The 18,206-nt window shown below is 41.4% G+C and overlaps 1 protein-coding gene across 1 annotated transcript; it reads left to right on the top strand.

The window, feature by feature from the left end:
• Positions 1–12,687: 12,687 nt before the first annotated feature.
• LOC147435711 (transcription factor SCREAM2-like) lies at positions 12,688–15,450 on the top strand. The gene is made up of 4 exons (XM_086488690.1): positions 12,688–13,867; positions 14,139–14,342; positions 14,477–14,647; positions 15,006–15,450. The coding sequence occupies exons 1-4, from the start codon at positions 12,965–12,967 to the stop codon at positions 15,090–15,092; spliced, it is 1,365 nt and encodes a 454-aa protein (XP_086344816.1). The 5' UTR covers positions 12,688–12,964; the 3' UTR covers positions 15,093–15,450.
• The last annotated feature ends 2,756 nt before the right edge of the window (positions 15,451–18,206 follow it).

Raw genomic sequence — 18,206 nt, forward strand, 5'->3', positions numbered from 1 at the left:
AAAGTGCAGGGCAGCACCAAGGACAGGGATGAGTGCACATGGAGCCAGTAACAACGAATTTGGTTGGACTCGCCGAAGTTTATGGGGGTCAAGATGAGTACAACGAAGATTCAGATGAACAGGAGGCACATACGCAGACTGATCAAACCAGCTCCAAAGACCAAGAGACAGAAGAAGATTCAGTCACGAAGATGGAAGAGTCGAGGCTAGCCGAGCAGATGGAAAAGCAAACAGAAATGATATGGTACAAGGCTATGCAACTCGAAAAGGAGTTGCTACAAGGGCTTTCCAAATCGGGCAGAACAGCAACAGAGCTACGGCAAGAATGGAATGCGCCTATGTTACCTTATGCTCTACTAAATTATGAGACTCTAACACATCAACGGCAGCTCGAAAAAGAAGAACAAGTGCCAGTATTTGAAGGAGAAGTACAAGATAGGGAACGGCAAAACAGAATAGTGGACAACCAGCCAAAGTGGAGGCGTCAATGGCTATTGGACCATCCTCATAACTTGATCCACTTAGTCAACGCACCGCCTAAGCTGAGGAATGACAGAACTTTTTGCCCAACTCCCCGAACATACACCTACAGCCAACATAAAGCACTACAGAGAAGAAATCCGACATGGCTGAATTATCCAGTAATGCCAGGGCCAGCAGAGGGAGAGAGAATATCCGGTTCTTACATGGTGAAAACCCTGCAGGGCGCCATAGCAGAATTCGGAGGCTCTCCTGACCTATCCTACAAGATGCTATGTAAAATAGCTCGCACATTTTTGGCTTGTCTCACAACCTTCTCAGAAAGCTGGACATCAGAGTATATGAATACTGAAAGAAGCATCTCAGAATTGTCATACTATCTAAGTGGGCCACCGACAGAGCCGGTATTGTATGCTTATTTCAAACGGCTGATGTTTCTGCCAAGCTACCATCTCCAGACATTTGAAGAAGCATTTTACACGGTCTTCTTCATGTATAAGTCAAAAAAATTTGGCCCATTAATGGCAAGTGACTCTATGCGCTATGATGCGTTTCTACAGCAAATCACTCAAGAAAGGCGACAACAACAATAAAGACAAAGATGATCATGTCGTGGTAGACATGAACTAGGAGGGGGGGAGTGTTGGAGCCCCATTGGTCCAACTGTTGTAATGAGCCCATTTGTAAAGCATATCAAATTCCATTTTTTATGTCAAAGACGTCTTATCAGTTTGATCCACTCGTCTGGATTATGTAAATATTAGTCAGTTAGTCAGGACTCAAATTTATTCCCACTTTTGTAATCATGAGCAAGAGAACCCCATGTACATTTTTTGAGCTAAGGTGACTAAAGTATAAAAGTCACCTTAGAACCATTTTTTGAATAACATTTGAATTAATCCTGTGTCATACGAGTCTGAGAGAGAGAGAGAGAGAGAGAGAGAGAGTGAGAGAGAGTGAGTGTGTCTTATCCTCTTCGCTACGCGCTTCTCCCTCACCGGATTCACGACGCGACCACACCACCGCGATAGTCTCTCCGAGAGCTACGCACCCATGCCACGCATTCGCCGTTTTGAGTTGATCACGATCGATTCTTCCTCGAGCTTGTTTTGCTTGTAAGTAGCACAAACGGTGTCTGTTTTCAATAATCAAGTGCTTCATGGAATGAGAAAGAGATTAGCTACACACAGATAGTGATAAACTTAAGTTTTGCCCACTTTTGGATTATGACATGTTGGTCTATCGCGACAGCATTCGAGATAGCTAGGGTTCAAATCTAGTGAGATTAGACTTATAGGTAAGTATTTCCTAGTGAGAGGATGGTGCCTAGTAAGTTTGATGCGATTCTGAGTTCATTAGAAGTGTAAACTGTGTTGTGAGAGTCAAGGGATAGGGTGGGTTGCATTCTACCAGGGTTAGTGATTGATGCATCATAAAAGTGCGTATGTGTAGATTGGTCTCAGCCTGACAAGCTAACGAGATTGCCTACGTGCACCTACGGGTTAGTCGTGTCATTGGATGATAAGTATGTTGTCTGTGTCGTGCTCGTGAGTATGAACAGGGGAGTAGTTAAACCCTAAAACACCCTCATCTCCAAAGGCCGCATCAAATTGCTGAATGAAGGCCAACACTTTGTCGGTAGCACCAAAGGTGCCATCATGGGTGAGAAAAGAGATACTCTTTCCTCCCTCCTTGAACTTCTTTAGTTTTTGTGACCTTCACCATGCAGGAAATGATTTGTGATGTCCTCCCCTCTTGTATTCTCTAGGAGAATAGCGATAACTTTTGTCGGAAGAGGAGGAAGGTGAAGAAGAAGGAGAAGAGGGTGACCTCTTCCTAGCCCTTTTCTTCCTTTGTTTCCTCTCTTGCCTTTCAGAATGTTGAGGAGGACTATGTGTTGATCTTTTCCTCTTGGGGGGAGTGGAGCCACATCTTCAGAGAAACTTAAACTTTCATTGCTTTCTTGCTCCTTGGATTCCTCCTCTCGAATGGGAGAGAGTCTTCTTTTGGGGGTCTCTTTAAGAGGCCTCCTAAGCTCTCTCTCCTCTTGGAGAGGAAGGGAAATTCCATTAGCATGAAGTTGTTGAGTAACTTCGGCTTGCAAAGCAGGGTTGCCCATAGCTTGCTGCAACCTAGTAACGAGATAATTCACAAACATGGGAGCATCATCATTAGCACCTTCATGTGCAAAATCAAAGCTATCAATGTTCATTCTACTCTCTTGATTATTGTCAGCCATGTTAAAATTGATGTATGTACTTAGTGTATGCTTTGGCAATTCAAAACCTTAGTTGCCACTCCTCTTAGCCTTTGAAAATCGGCTCTTAAGTATCTACACCCACGGCTCGAAGTGGTTAATTATAGAGAGTAGAGGAGTAGGTCTAACATAGCAGAGTTGCCAAGGGCTAGCTCCTTTCGGACTTCTTATGGCTCAATAATGGTAAAGCCGTAGGCAAGTCTAAAAAGACTCCATTATTAAGTCCAAAGCTCCTATGCACCATCCCCCACATAGTGGGCTCAACAAAATCGATAATAGATCCCACTTCCACTTACCCTAATATAATTAACAACATCAACCATTTATAGGCTACTTAAGGACCTCTCTTCTTAAGCAAGAAAAGAGAAACCAAATGCTCTGATACCAATGTAATGGAATTAGCCTTTTAACTTGAGTTGGAGCGGAAAGTAAATAACATATTGAGCATTTCCTTGAGTATTCTTTAGTGTGTAGATGTATAGTGATAAAGAAAGTGCTTGGATAGAGAGAGAGAAACACTTAACACATTACTTCATTAACATGGCATGATCAATACTTGTAAAAGAGAGTGAGAGTTTAGAGAAATTGACACCAATAGAGGACCGGATTAGTTGGAGCCGGTCCCCCCTCCAATAGGCATTTGTATTATAGATTCTTCCATGACAGAAGACTTGTTTACAATACAACTGTTTGTGTTCCTTGAGATCTTCTTGATGAGATGAAGATGGTAAGCTTCACTCACCAAGAATTATCATAACTACAACAATAAACCTGATTAGCATGAACTTGAAAAATGCCCAGCCTCAATCCCAAGACCTCAAACACCATGAAAGGTGAGGAGAGCTAGCAGGGAGTGAGGAAGAAGAGAGAAGTAGAAGTAGCTCTACTAGAAAGAAATAACCCCTTGCACATAATCACTCATAGCTCTTGTAGCATAGCTTAGCATAGAGTTAATGGAGATTAGAGAGATTGATAAGCAAGCATAAGCATTATCTTGTGTGGATTTGCATCCATAGCCAAGAGCTTGTGGTAGTAGGCACTCAACTTCTCAAGCTTGGAGAAGGAGGTGGAATCCTTGCTTCACAAGAGTGTGTGAAGGGAAGAATGAAGGAGAGAGAGCTCGTGGGAGGCTCAAATGAGAGAGAGAGAGAGAGAGAGAGAGAGAGAGAGAGAGAGAGAGCTAGCTAGGTCGACCCTCTTTCCTAGAGTTCCTTTGAAGTTGATTGGGCCATGTAGCCCTCTAGCCAATGAGAGCTGGGCTCCCTTTGGGGCAAGGTGTGTATCCTCTTGACAAGTTTCCTTCTTTCCCTTTGTGAGGCTAAGCTAGCACCCCCCTTGCTTAAGCACAGCCCCTGCTTAAGCACAACCCCTACTTGCTTGAGAACTGTGTCTCTACACTTGACAAGTGGCCCCTTTCCTTTCATAAGGGTATGGGTCCTTGGTGAGGTGATCACTTACTATCTACCTCCCCCCTTTGTAGGGCTCGCCCCCTCTTTAGTAGCAAGTACTTTGAACTTGGTAAGCAGGCAGCCCCCCTGCTTAAGCACATCCCTAGCTTAAGCAAGCTACCCCCTTGCATGCTTGGACTTTAGTGACTAAAGAGTAAAAGTTTAAAGACTATGTCTTAAAGCTTTTAACACTTACCTTTGGAGGCTTTAATGAAGACAACCCTAAGGTCTTTTGCTCCATTAGTTAACCTTTCTCTTTGATAGACCTTTTCTCATATGGGCCCCTTTACCATTGGCCCCGTGCTTAAATAGATCTATAAGAACATCTATATCTTAACCCTTGTTCCCGTTTATTCTCCCACATTAAATGATCAATTTAATATGAGAAAATCATTTGGGTTGGTCAGATATTAGATTTTATGACAGAACACCACTTTATTGGTGTTTACCACTTTATACCAAATAACGTTCAGGTTAAGAAGCACCACTTTTCAGTGGTTCTACACACTTTTAAGGTACCGAATAACGTTCTAGTTAAGAAGCACCACTTTATAGTGGTGAAGACCACTATAAAGTGGTGTTGCCACTTTATAGTGGTCTTCACCACTATAAAGTGGTGCTTCTTAACTAGAACGTTATTCGGTACCTTAAAAGTGTGTAGAACCACTGAAAAGTGGTGCACCATCGTGATGCTTCGCTTAAAAGTGATGCTTCATCACAAAATGTTAGGGTTTTCCACTGGAAAGTGATGAACCCATTGTATCGCCATTTTTTACTAGAGCCTTACCTCTTTTTAGTGCTGCCCAGCACTTTAAAGTGGTCCAGTATCACTTTTAAGAGATGGTGCACCATATTAACATAACTATGTAGTGATGCAACCATGGTTTCTGCCCAACTTTAAAGGGTGTTGCAGGTGCACCACTTCAACACAGCCTATCAGTGTGCTGTACCCATAAAAAGTGGGGTTCACCCACTTGATATTTACTAGTGGTGTGCACACTACTTTTTCCTACTAAAGCAACAATTTAATTGAATCCATGGGGGAAATACCTGCATCTAATCTGCTGAACATTTTGCTTCTTAGGTGTACCCTTGGGAGACTCGGAAGTTCTTTTTGTAGCATGCATGTGCAAAAAATTCAGAAATTTTACAAGACATAAAACCAATTTTAGAAATGCATGCATGATGCATCTAACCTGTTTTGATAGGCCACTCCTGCATAGAGCTCTTTCCCTTCCTAGGTGTACCCTTGTCAAAGTCTGAAGGTCCTTTTGTAGCCTGGTTCTTCATCCTGAAAAAATCACAAATGCCACATAGATACAACATCAATAGTTAAATGCATTCATGCTTGAACCTTCATGATGCATTCGTATAAGCATGCACACACAATTGATAAAATCTGCATTCATGCTTCAAGCTGCATGATACTTCAAACTGGATGATGCATTTTTATAAAGCATTCACAAGGGTGATCAATTAGATGTGCACAATGCATATACATTCCAGAAATAAATTCTAAACTCACACATGCATCATTAATAGTTACAATCCACAATTATCTTGCCACACATTCTTCTTCTTTTTTTTTTTTTGCAATACCCTCCCCCACAGAGGGCAGAATATATCGCCAGGGGTTGAACCTGGGTCCTTACGCACCCACGCATTCACTTTAACCACTAGGCCAATCCCCCTTTGGTTATCTTGCCACACATTCAGAGACAAGCATACAACGCTTCTACATCTGCATGAAGCATGTTAAAACATGGATCAATGCTACCTGGAAATGCTACCAAGGAAAACCAACCACATTCAAATTCAACCAACATTCGAGATAGAATGCTTCAAGCTACATGATGCCACATACCTGTTACTGTTGTGCAGGGGATTTTTACTGAAGTTGATGACCAGCCCAGCAAAAAGTACTCCTCTTGAATTTGCTTGCTTTTGTTGTGATGTTGTTGCTTGTTGCTTCGGCTAGTAGAGAAACGCAAAGGAGGGAGGAAAGAGGGAATCAGAAACCTGAATGGGGCTGGTGAGACAGAGAGAGGGGGGAGGAACGAGCGAGACAGAGAGGGAGGGACGAGACTCGAGAGAATATTTGCATTAAGTGCTTGAAAGTACCTTGAGGTGATCATTAACCACTAAGCGCTTTCACTTAGTACACATCAAATTTTAACCCTTTTTTTTCCATAATTTTTGAATTTAATCCCACTGTTTCAAACGCTTAAACCACCCATTTTCTCAACCCCAAAAACCATATACTATATAGTGGCAAAAGCGGTCCACCTATACATGCTTTCACCCTGATGTATTTCAATCATAAATCCCTACATAAAAGTGCAGTGGATGTGTCCAAGGATGACTGGGAGTCAATCTACAAGTCAATGTACAAGGAAGCTTTGGATCTCAAGAATCAAAACAAGGTACGTCATGCTTTTTGTGATTTTACTCCTTTGTTGTCGCCCTTTTGTGAAAAATAACATCATGTAACATTATAGGTTCTATATTGTCAACCTTATAATCCAGAGGGTGCTAATAATAAAGATAATCAATCTATAATTATCATTCAAGATGACTGGATGTTACAAATGGCAATACGTTTTTTCCATAATATTGCTGCATGGGCCATTAATAGCACTTTCAAAACAAGCATTTCTAGTCTACCATTATATGCTATTGTCTTACCAAATCCACTAAGAAATGGACTACCCATATGGTTTATGATGTGCACATGTGATCCAAGGTCTCTCCATGAGGTTATTGCTTTAGAAAGGATGCTAAGTCTGATTTTCTCTCGAACAATTATTTTCCATTAAAGCGCAGTTGTAATTGATATACCCCAACAAGAACTAGAGGCATACTTAGTGGCAATAAATGAGAATCCTTATTCTTGGGCCATTGGTGAAGATGGAACTCGACAACAAATCTCCTGTCGAGTGTTGTTGTGATGGTTCCATGTAAAGAAAGCACGGGCAAAAAATCTTCTTCCACAAAAGCTTATCATCCACTCATTAATTCTTTAATATTTATCTATATGCATGTCCCAAAGAAGATAAGAAATGACATCTATACAAGCTTGTCAAATCTTATGTATAGTGCTATTGAAGAAGACTTTGAAGAATGTTGTCAAGTATTCCTAAGTAACTACTCACAATTGCCCAATGTTCAATGGTATGTTTCAAATCAGTGGTGTGGGCATAGTTGCATGTGGAGAGAAAGGTGGCCAAAGTGGGGAAGATTGTTTAACTATGGAAATATTGATACAAAAAATTTAATTGAACGATTGTGGCAATATATTAAATACACACTTCTAGGTCCTCACATAAATCGATTAGTAGTTGAGTTGCTACATGCTTCTAGATGCTCACATAAATCGATTAGTAGTTGATACACAATTTTGTGGGAGATTATAAGACAGGGAATCGAATGGGTGTAACGCTATCGTGTTTCTTCAAGAAAAAGCAAGGGATATGTAACTCTATAATTATATGTTGGGCCATAGTTTTATGTACAACTGATGTTGTGTCTATGCAAGTGACTCAGGTCGCTATTCTATCTGTGGCTCGTCAAGGAGCCACACCTCAAGGTTACAAGCAAGAGAGTAAATTAATTCACAAAACTACAAGCATGATCAAACAAGCCTACAAGTATTAAATGACATGTCTTTGCTATTCAAAATAAGAAGTACATCAGATCCTTCCTCATGGTATCATGTAAGCCTCCAAAACAACTAATGTGATTGTGCAAATTGGAGCTTCTCCAAGTACTTGGCCAACCATGTTTCAAGCTCTCCTTTCAATGTCTCCACCACTTTTTAGAAAGCTACCATAAATACAACTAGTCAAAAGCTACCATAAACCCTTAACAACCATGCAACATAATGGATTACCCAAGTATGTGGTGGACGTTCGACCAAGCCACCCTCAATAAGCATGTGCATACATGTCATCACATGCCATCCACAATCATGAACATTCGGCTACTGTGAAGTCTAAACCAAAAACAAAACAAATTAAATTTGAATGCCAAAAAATACATTAAGATTTTGTGAATCACTAACCTCAATAGTTGCACACCCTATCAACTTTATCGGATCCAATAACTCCGATTGTACAACTTGATCCATACAATATTTTCCAAAATACTTGCATGCTTTAAAACCAAGAAAGCAAGAAGCTTATGCAATGAGAATAAAATTATTTAACATACATGACCTCTACAAGTATACCTTTGTAAAACATCCCAATACTCAGGAAGCTGAGCGTAGAATGGATAGGGAATCAAACATAAAAAAGCATGACCTTTTTTTAGGAATCCCATCTAGACATAGATGATGTGAGTTGTAAAAGACGATAAGCATCCAATGGGATTTGAACACAAGTACGATGTCATAAATTTCAAGAACATGCCATATATAAGAAAAAGATGTTGAATACTATTACCTATCGACAATTGGAAAGAAGGTGAAACCATGGCTTCCAAGATCTGGCAAACCAATGAAGTTTCTCATGGAATTTTTTCCAACCTTCTTCTCCCGCAGAAGAGACAACCATAAGCTATCTACAAACCACACTTACTTGAGGATGTGTGTGGGTAATGTATTCTCCATCCAACTATATACACCAAAGGTATCTATGTGATAACAAATGCATATCATTTTAACTATTAGAAAAGAATGAAAAATAATTAAATTCATACATAACAAACAAGTTCATAGCCATCTTCGATGCCTCAATGTCAAGCTCACTCTGCTGGAATGACCCAAGCATGTCAATGCCAAGGTTAAAATGTGCTAAATTTAAGTGAAGGACGACTCCTCCACTACAACAACAAAATATTATAGAATAAGAAAAAAATATACTTTGAAAGTAATGAAACTAGCATATCACTGGAAAATATGGTATCTTATCTGACAGTCCCTTCTAGAGTTAGCATTATGGGGCTTTTACAATCAATCACTCTTGCTCATTTGCAACATGGGTTTCATATTTAGAATGTTGAGATTTCTTATCAACCAATCTTGGCTGCCAACAATGTTGTATATGTGACTTTCTTACACACACACACACACACACACACACACACACACACACATATATATATTATTATTTTTTGTTTATTTGATATAGATTAAAAAATACCCAGTGAATCTCCTATGTGAATCCATCCATTGCCTAAGGGTCACACTTTCTTTTGGTCTTTGGCTTTTGAGGAGGAGCGAGTGGAACCTCCACTTGACTTGTGCTTGCATGTTGGTGGTGAATAAAATCAAAGAAGTTAATTAAAAATAGTACATGCATTGTTTAAGAGACAATATACTTAAGCACTATAATGGTGTGGTTTCTATTTTTGATTTAAAATTTCTCTTCTTGCTTCTTTTAGGTAAACCTGATGCTTGTATATGCTTCTATTGAACATTATAATTTATGAGAATTTAAAACATGTATATTATGATAATGCAGTACTTCAAAAAAATTGAAACTTAGCACTTTGTCATAGCCATCAAAAACTCATCCTATTACCATCTTCTCTTGTGCTAGGTTGTGTGAGTCCCATGATGCTAGCCCAGTTTTGACACATTTTGCTTATATGTGCAAAGCGCCCATCCCCGCTCTCCTTGTTCTCTCTTGCTTTTCTCGTATGCCTTTCTGGCATTCTTAAGCTTGTGCTCATTAAAAAATAAAGACTTGCTTTGAATGTGTAGCATTGAAGAAGTGGGTTTGTGAGTTTTTGTGTTTCCCTTCAGCCGACCTGCTGGAAGCGGTGGCACGACTACATTTTCACATTGATGCTTTGTTTCAAGGTGGCATTTCATATCCACTCTCTTCTCAAAACACTCACCTTTTCTTATACATTCTTTGAAAGAAAAATAATACCGTCACCACCTTCCAGATTCATCTTGGTTACGTTTGAAATAGTTATTTTCCTAGACGATAATCAAACTCTCAAAAATCAGCAAAAAGTTTCTCTCTCTCTCTCTCTCTCACACACACACACACACACACAATCTCTCTCTCTTACACACATACTTTCTCTCTCTAATACACACACAAGCTCTCTCGCTCTCTCGCTCTCTCTCTCTCTCTCTCTCTCTCTGCTTGGGGCTCCTCTTGTCTATGCTCTTGTTCATGCCTTGGATGAGTGAAGATACACTCCAAATTTTTGAATTAGGTGTAATCTATAAAAAGCCAAACTCGAGATTCCGAGTTTGGTTTTTAAAGATCGAGATTCCCGATTTTCCGCGCCCCTCTTTTTGAATGTATGCCATTGATCCCATGCTTATGACCCGTGGCACTTAATGGGGAGGGCCAAAGATCCCATGATGGGTTCTTCATTGAAGACCCCATGTTCTTTAGGGTAAAGGCCCTGATAAAAGGACGGGCCCTAGAAGCAAGACAATCCTTAAGTACAAAGGAGGGGTAGAACGCAAACAAAGTTGTGTGAGTATTTGGACAACGCGAGTGACATGCACGTCATGGATTGGTTGGGACAGTGGTTCAAACCTCGCGATAGCACATCCCTTTTTTGTAGCATGTCAGTCTTCGTCTATTGGGCCCCTCTTATTTTACACGGCGAAATAGAAATTGTCATCGCAATTCCTCTTTGCTGCACCACTTTCATTGTCGTCTTTTGTTGCAAATTATTGGTATTCTCAACATTGATCTACTCTTTTCAGCGCTCAAAGTCTTTTTGTAGAAAATCGAACACATCCCGTGCGAATCGATACGAACGTCCTTATCATCGCTCAAAATCTTATATAGCAAATCGCACACATCACATGCAAATCGATACGAACGTCCTTATTAGCGCTCAAAATCTTGAAGTATAGCCAGAGATTGAGGCATTTCAATCTCGATGTCCTTAACGTGGTTCCTCTACCCTAGTCCTCGCGGGGCGGGGGGGGGGGGGGGGGGGGGGGGGGGGGGGGGGGGGGGGCTCGACTATAAGTGATAGTGAGAAAGTGAAGGGATCGACAACGAGGGTTTAATCCGCCGTTGATCGCATCACACACACGAGAAAAATTAGGGTTCCTTTCCGTCGCGACAGATTGTCGAACCCATGACCTCCCTCTTCAGAGTCCCAAGCCCTCTCCATCTGAGCTAGCGTGCGTCGATGCATAGTTAGCGAGGCTGCATGTAAACCCCCCCCCCCGCGGAGATCCGACGGTCCAAATCATCCGCGCCCCGACGATTCCACGGCCATCGTCGATCCCTCGAAACTCCTCCCGTGTCACTTATTGTCGGGCGGGTGGGGGGTTCCCCCGTAACTCTAGGGTAAAGGGACCAATTACGGGACTGGCCCCTTTTCAAGACCTGTCCTCACCCAAATAAAAAGGATACTCGGTGCACCAGTGGTCGTACGAGCCGGTATGGGAAAGTGGTTATCTCAGAAGGTCTCGAAGAGTTGTGGTCCATCGGATTGCGAGATCAAGCCCTCTCATCGAATTGTTCTTCTTTTGCCCCCGAGTGCGTTCGCCTTTAGGTTCTCTGTTTTGTTAAACTAATTATCGAAATCGTGTCGCGCAACTAAGAGGATATCCATCTGAAGATGACATGCTTCTTTTGCATGATGCCGACCTCCTCAGCTCCCAAATGAGCTACTCCATGCCTCGAACGACAGAATCACAGCCTCTGATTGAGCCGGCCCGATCTCAGTGTCCTTAATATGGGACATTCACCTTAATCCCCTTTTATTTGAAAAATGTGAAAGGTGGAGGACCAAGGACCAAGGCTTTTCAGGGGAAGGGTCCCAAAGGCAACATGATCATATTCTAAGGAGATGCTTACAAAGTGAAGGTTCCAGAATTGTGAAACGTGCCGCCAAACTTGGAAGAAAGGCCGAGATCTTGTCCTGGCCGCCAAAACCACTCTTTCCTCCAGATCTGGCCCAAGCTCGCTGTCTCTCCGTCCCTGCTTCGCACACGTCTTCAATAACTATTGCTACTCACACCCTCTCTCTCTCTCTCTCACACACACACACTCTCTCTCTCTACCTCATTGTAGAGGTCGCTGAGTGTCACACAGACACACGCCTGAGACTCTAGAGAGAGAGAGAGAAGTGAGCTACTCTTCACACACACGCCGACCAACAACCCACACACTCACACACACGAATTGCTACATCTCTCTCTAGTCTACTCTCTCTCTCTACACTGCCATCTCTCGTGCAGCTTTGTTTCCACGTCCCGACTTCCGAGCTTTCTCTCTCTCTCTCTCTCTCTCTCTCTCCTCTCTCCAACAGGTCGGCTCTGTTAAAGCTCATGTATATCTCTCTCTCTCTATAAACACACACACAGAGAGACCCATGCATGTTTTCAGCTTGTTGTCCATGATGGGTCTTTATTAAAAAACTCCAGTAACCTCCCCACACACCTCTCTCTCTCTCTCCCCCCCCCCGTTCTCTCTCTACACTGTACACACACACGTATCTTTCTACTTCCTTTTCTGTCAATCCGGACACTCCCCATCTTTTTGCTCATGTGGGCGTCAATCACCTTCCCTTCTAAGCTCTTAACGCTCGTCTAGGCCTAATAATTAACGCTGAAGAGGAGAGCTTCAACACTTCAAAGTTGCAATCATATCCTCCTCTCTTGCACTCTCTCTGTGTGTAAGGCTTCTTCATCTCCTACACATGTGAGCAATCTAGCTTAGATCTCAACCCTTTCGCCTCCGTCTCTGTCTCTGCGCGCACATCCAAAGCTTTGCATCAATTCCGGCGCCGCTCCGTCACCGCCCACTTCTCCATCCCCAACTCATCTTCTTTTCTCTGCATTGTAAATATGGCAAGCATCTACGCATGGCAATGCGACAAGCTCCTCGAGTCTGTCTCTTCTCGCCCATTGCCAGGCCTCGTCCCATCGACGAACCCCATCGCCTCTTGCGACTTCCAAAGCTTCGGCAATCTGCACCCAAATGCGGTCCTCGACGCACACTTACTCTCTCACACCCTCACGCACTCACAAACACAGACACAACCCACACATCATGTTGATGAGCAAGCCAGTAACTCTCACACTACATCCAATTCTACCACCAACATCGAAGACCTCGACTTCCTCGACTACTCGCCTATGTTTGTGCAAGATATGTTCTTCCTCGGCTCGCCTGCACCAGCTGACATGGAAATGGCCGAATGCGATGAATGGAGCTTGCTGTCAAATGACAGCAATTCATCATGGAAGAGCACCAATCAAACTGATTCTGCACTTGTCCACCATTCCCCCATTGTAAATAATGAGGAAGCGCATTGTCCTCTTGAAAGCTATGCTGCCAATGAGCCGGCGGCAGCAGCAACGACAAACGTTGGTAGGCCCGTTTGTGTCTCCGCAAACCAGACCAAGCACAGTGGAAGAAGCATAGAAGATCTCCCTAAGAGAAGTCCATTGAGGGCTTCCCCATCCTTGAATGAGCTCACTAGAGGGATGGATAATGTGTGTACTGATTCGCCTTTGAAGCCCCGGCGGGGCACTTTCAAGAGGCAGAAGTCGATGAGTGATATGAAGAGGATTGATTCAATCTCTGACTTCAGCGATGCTATAGAAGATGAGGACCAACATAACAAGCTCGGTAGTGATGGCCCGAGGGGAGGTGTGTCGAAAAATTTGGTATCAGAGAGGAAGAGGAGGATGAAGCTCAATGAGAGACTGTACTCTTTGAGGGCAATTGTGCCCAAGATAAGCAAGGTAACATTACTTCTCATTGAAAGAGTACTGAATTGTGTGCATGAAGTAGGAAAGTTTGAGTGTTTGCGATGGTTTGGTTGTTAATAGGCTCTTCCTTGGTGGTTTAAACATGGACTCAACACTGGTTGTCAGCTCTAAGCAACTAAGATGCACTCATTTCAGTGTTTTCTATTGGTTTTCTATTCAATTGAAATGTAGTGAGTGCGAGTATGTCCGCTTACTCCCACTTTACACCTTTCGTGATGTGCCTACCTGCTTTGTGGACATGTAGATGGACAAAGCTTCAATTGTGGGGGATGCAATAAGCTATGTCCAAGACCTCCAAAAGCAAGTGAAGTCTATGCAAGAAGACATTCTTGCTTTACAAGCCGGCAAAGAAGCCGCGGCCGAGGGGCTTTCTAGTTGTGCAGTCGATCGGATTATCAAGGCACATTCCACTATACCAGCTGAAGTTCCCCAACACAAAATCCTGCAGGTAAAGATTAAAAGGCGATGTCTTTAATGTGATCAATTTGTGTATTTATCAAGTAGTTGACATGAAAATGAATCAAAACAGTTTCAAGCATATTAATGATATGTTTGCTCACTTGTGCTCGCTCTCTTTGTCAGATGGATGTATCCACAATGGAGTCGAATACTCACCATCTTCGCATTCATTGCAAACGGGGACCAGGAGTTCTTGTGCAACTCACAAAGGCATTAGAGTCCCTTGATTCCGAGATTGTGAGTGCCAACCTCACCACAGTTAGTGACAATATCCTCAATACCATTGTCATCAAGGTAAGAAAAAGCAAGCGCGCTTTATACACCAGCATTATGTAGCTTAGAGCATGTCGATTTCGCACTATTTCATGACGTTTGGATTAAGCATTATGTGCAAGAATGCATTACAAGGCTTCATGAAGCATTGTAACACAAGAATTTCATGAAAGGATAAGCTGTCTATGAAGGATTCGTGTATGAAAATATTTTGAAGCAAGCATGGCATTGTCGTAGGCACCGGCTCGTTTGAACCGAGGATTAAGGCTCTACTAATGAACTTGAATTGCTAGCTCTTGTTCATGCTCTTAAATTGGGGCATCTTTACCTATTTGCATGTAAAAAGCATTGTTCACCATGCTTGCTATGTATATTGCAGGTGGATAAGAGAGATGTGAAGGGTCCAGAGGATCTAAAACAACTCTTGGTGCAAAAATTCCCCACTTATGGTCTGCAGTGTGTTTGAGGCGATGCGTATTGTGATCAATGCTACATGCATATTTCCGTCCAATCGGCATAGGCGGATGAATTCTATCTGCACCCATCCTGATCAAAGAGTGTAGCTTCCCCATTGTAATGATATCTCTCCATCCCTGAGTCAAAGTAGGTGATATGTGTGCAATGTGAGTTGAAGCCAACGTTAGGCCTTTTGTAACACCTTAGGGTCTTGAGTTACCCTTGGGAAAAGCCCAAATGAAGAAGAGAAGAAAAAAAGGAAGGAAAGAAAGAAAGGTTTTGCTAAGGATTGTAAGAGTGGAGCAAGGCAATTATTAATCAAGTATGTGCCATGCAAAAATAATAGCACTAGCTACAAGCTTTCAGTATTTTTGAAATGTGTATTTGTGGGCCACTATAATTTGTACTACAAGCTACAAGCTCTGGCAAAAATACCCATCAATTGTCAAGGGAGGTAGAGAAAGTGAAAGTGGACTGAAGTGTAAAAAAATCTTTTATGGGAGAATCTCACTTTTACTAGAGATGAGAGAGATGGGGGTCATTTTCTCACTGTGGGTTGTAGGTAGGCCTACCCTTGCTTGTGGGAAGTAAAGTAGCACACACTGCCTTAGAAGCTAAAGAGTGCATACACCTCTCAATGATTTTGTCCTTGCAAAAGTTGTGTGTGTGTGTGTGTGTGTGTGTGAGAGAGAGAGAGAGATGAATCATGAACACGGTTGCTTTTCGCCGGGCATTTGACTTGTTTTTGGGTATATTTCTTGCTTTTTTTTGCTCAAAGTGAGAGCTACTCTGTGAAAGAGACCCTAAAAATTCTTGAAATTTGAGGGGCAAGGTTGTTCGCCAAAAATCAACCTTGATTCATGTTACAATTGTCCTCTTGAGAGCGAAGCACCCTCGACACTATCTCACACGGGCATGGGAAGGAGGGGATCAATGGCCTATGCCTATTTACAAGTTGTGCTGCACCTGAATTTACCTATTTTTCCCAAATTTACACAAGCTGCATCGGACGGCTCAAATCGCACCCGATCCTCATAATGGGCATGGGCCATTAATCGCCTCCTATCCATGCTTGTGTGAGGTAGTGACGAGGGCGAAGCACTGCTTGGGGAAGTCTTTCCTTGCATGACAGGACTTCCTCCTTGTGAATTTACATAGATTTAAGGGAAAATTATCAAAATACGCCTCTAATTTGTGGGATTGCCAAAATAATCCTCAGATTTCAAAAATTACCAAAATACCCTTGCATCTATTTTGGTTGGACTGTGAAAGATTTTCTAATCTTTATTCCTTTTTGACAATTTAGATCCATTTTTGAGTGCCTAGCATGCAATTTGTCACAAGTTACCTTGCGAAAAGCGCAATTATGTCTAAAAATAATGAAGAAATTCATCTTCAAAGCCTACGTAACATACCCAAATTCTAGTTTTAGCATCTTGTATTGATAGACAATCAGACTTCTTATGAAAAGCTACAAAATTTATCGTCTTTCAAGAAATTTAATCGCACGACCAGGGGTACTTTGGGAATTTTGGAAAACTTGAAGGGCATTTTGGGAATTTGTGACCAAATATTGGGGGTGTTTTGGGAATTTCCGCAAACTAGAGGGGTATTTTGGCAATTTTCCCAAGATTTAATTCAAAAATACTAGTATAATTTTTCAGAATTGCAATAATTTTGAACTATTTTCATGTTTCTCGTGCTTGTTTTTTTCTTCCTCTTACTTTGTCTCTAGACCAACTAATGTAGATTGTCAATGAATGATGATACAACTGTCTTCTTAAAGTGCCCCTCCATAGGCCCATGACCTAGGACGGCTCATTACCTTCGGGTGGTGCATTTGAAGGGTGTTGCATAATCCCATGGCCACTATTTGCAACCGGTTCCAAGTCATGGTCATGTTACATCGCAACTTACATAATTTGACTTGAGTTGCTGTAACCCAGTGGATCAGGTGTTAATGGCGAAAACTTGATGTAGGGGGTGATTGAGGCACTCCCTTATGAAGTAGTCGTGGTACTCTCTAGTAATCCTGCACGCAAGCCTTCTTGACAGCATCTATGTTATGGAGAGCTCCCATTTTGGTTGTAGGGCACTCTAACGGTATCATTAATGGGCCTATGGGGGAGTTCTCTAATTTAGCACTAGTTTGGTATAAAAAAGGACATTGTTTTCATGAGTTTAGGTAAATGGTAGAGAAAATCTATAAAAGATCTCAAAAAATAAATTTACAAACTTATTTAATAACAATCAAAGTACTCATAACAATTATAATTCCTTTTTTTGGCTTTCTAAAAGAAGCGTTTAGTGTTAAGTTAGGTGAGGCATACTTTCATTGATTTCATTGCCATGATGGAGACTTACCTTAAATGTTATTTCCATTTTAAAATATTAAATGAATATTTCTATTTCACCTTTCATTTCACATTCTTACACAGCTTGACTTCACTTGCATTCTATTCTCTTAGAATGCTAAAGTGAAGCTTCATCTTGCATAATTCTAGTAAATTCTATACATATACATACATGCACACATACGTATTTTTATTTATTTTACACACACACACACATATATATACTAAATGAGCAAACCATGGTAAAGGAAAGAAAAAATGATGAAATATGTGAACTTAGTTCAAAAATCTTGCAAATTCAAAAATTCGACTCTTATTTCCGGTTTGCTTCTTTGCAAGGAGGAAATTCAGTCCCTTAATAAAAGAGATATTCTTGAACAATGCTTTACCTTATATAATTATAGTTAAACTCAACCTATTGATTCTTTCATTTTCTTATTATTTTAGAAAACCACCGTGACCCTTTTACTTGTTTTAGCACAAAATCAATAGCAACTACGTAAACGAGTGGTTGATTTTTCATTTAAGTGTGTACCTAGTCTAAAAAAAAGCGATCAGGTGCATGCAATAATCCATGGTAACTACTTATATATGTGTTTGATATTTTTTCAACTCTCATGCATTTTTTTTGGTCGTGACTAGAATTAAATATAGAAAGTTATGTGGGTCAAATATGCAATATTTATGAATTGAATCAATGACCATATAGAACATTTAGTTCATCTAAATTTGCATTCTCTTACGTCGCATATATACTAGATCTACCACTC

The sequence above is a fragment of the Adiantum capillus-veneris genome, chromosome 18 (assembly GCF_014529385.1).
Source record: "Adiantum capillus-veneris isolate H3 chromosome 18, ASM1452938v2, whole genome shotgun sequence".
In the NCBI taxonomy this organism is placed as follows: domain Eukaryota; kingdom Viridiplantae; phylum Streptophyta; class Polypodiopsida; order Polypodiales; family Pteridaceae; genus Adiantum; species Adiantum capillus-veneris.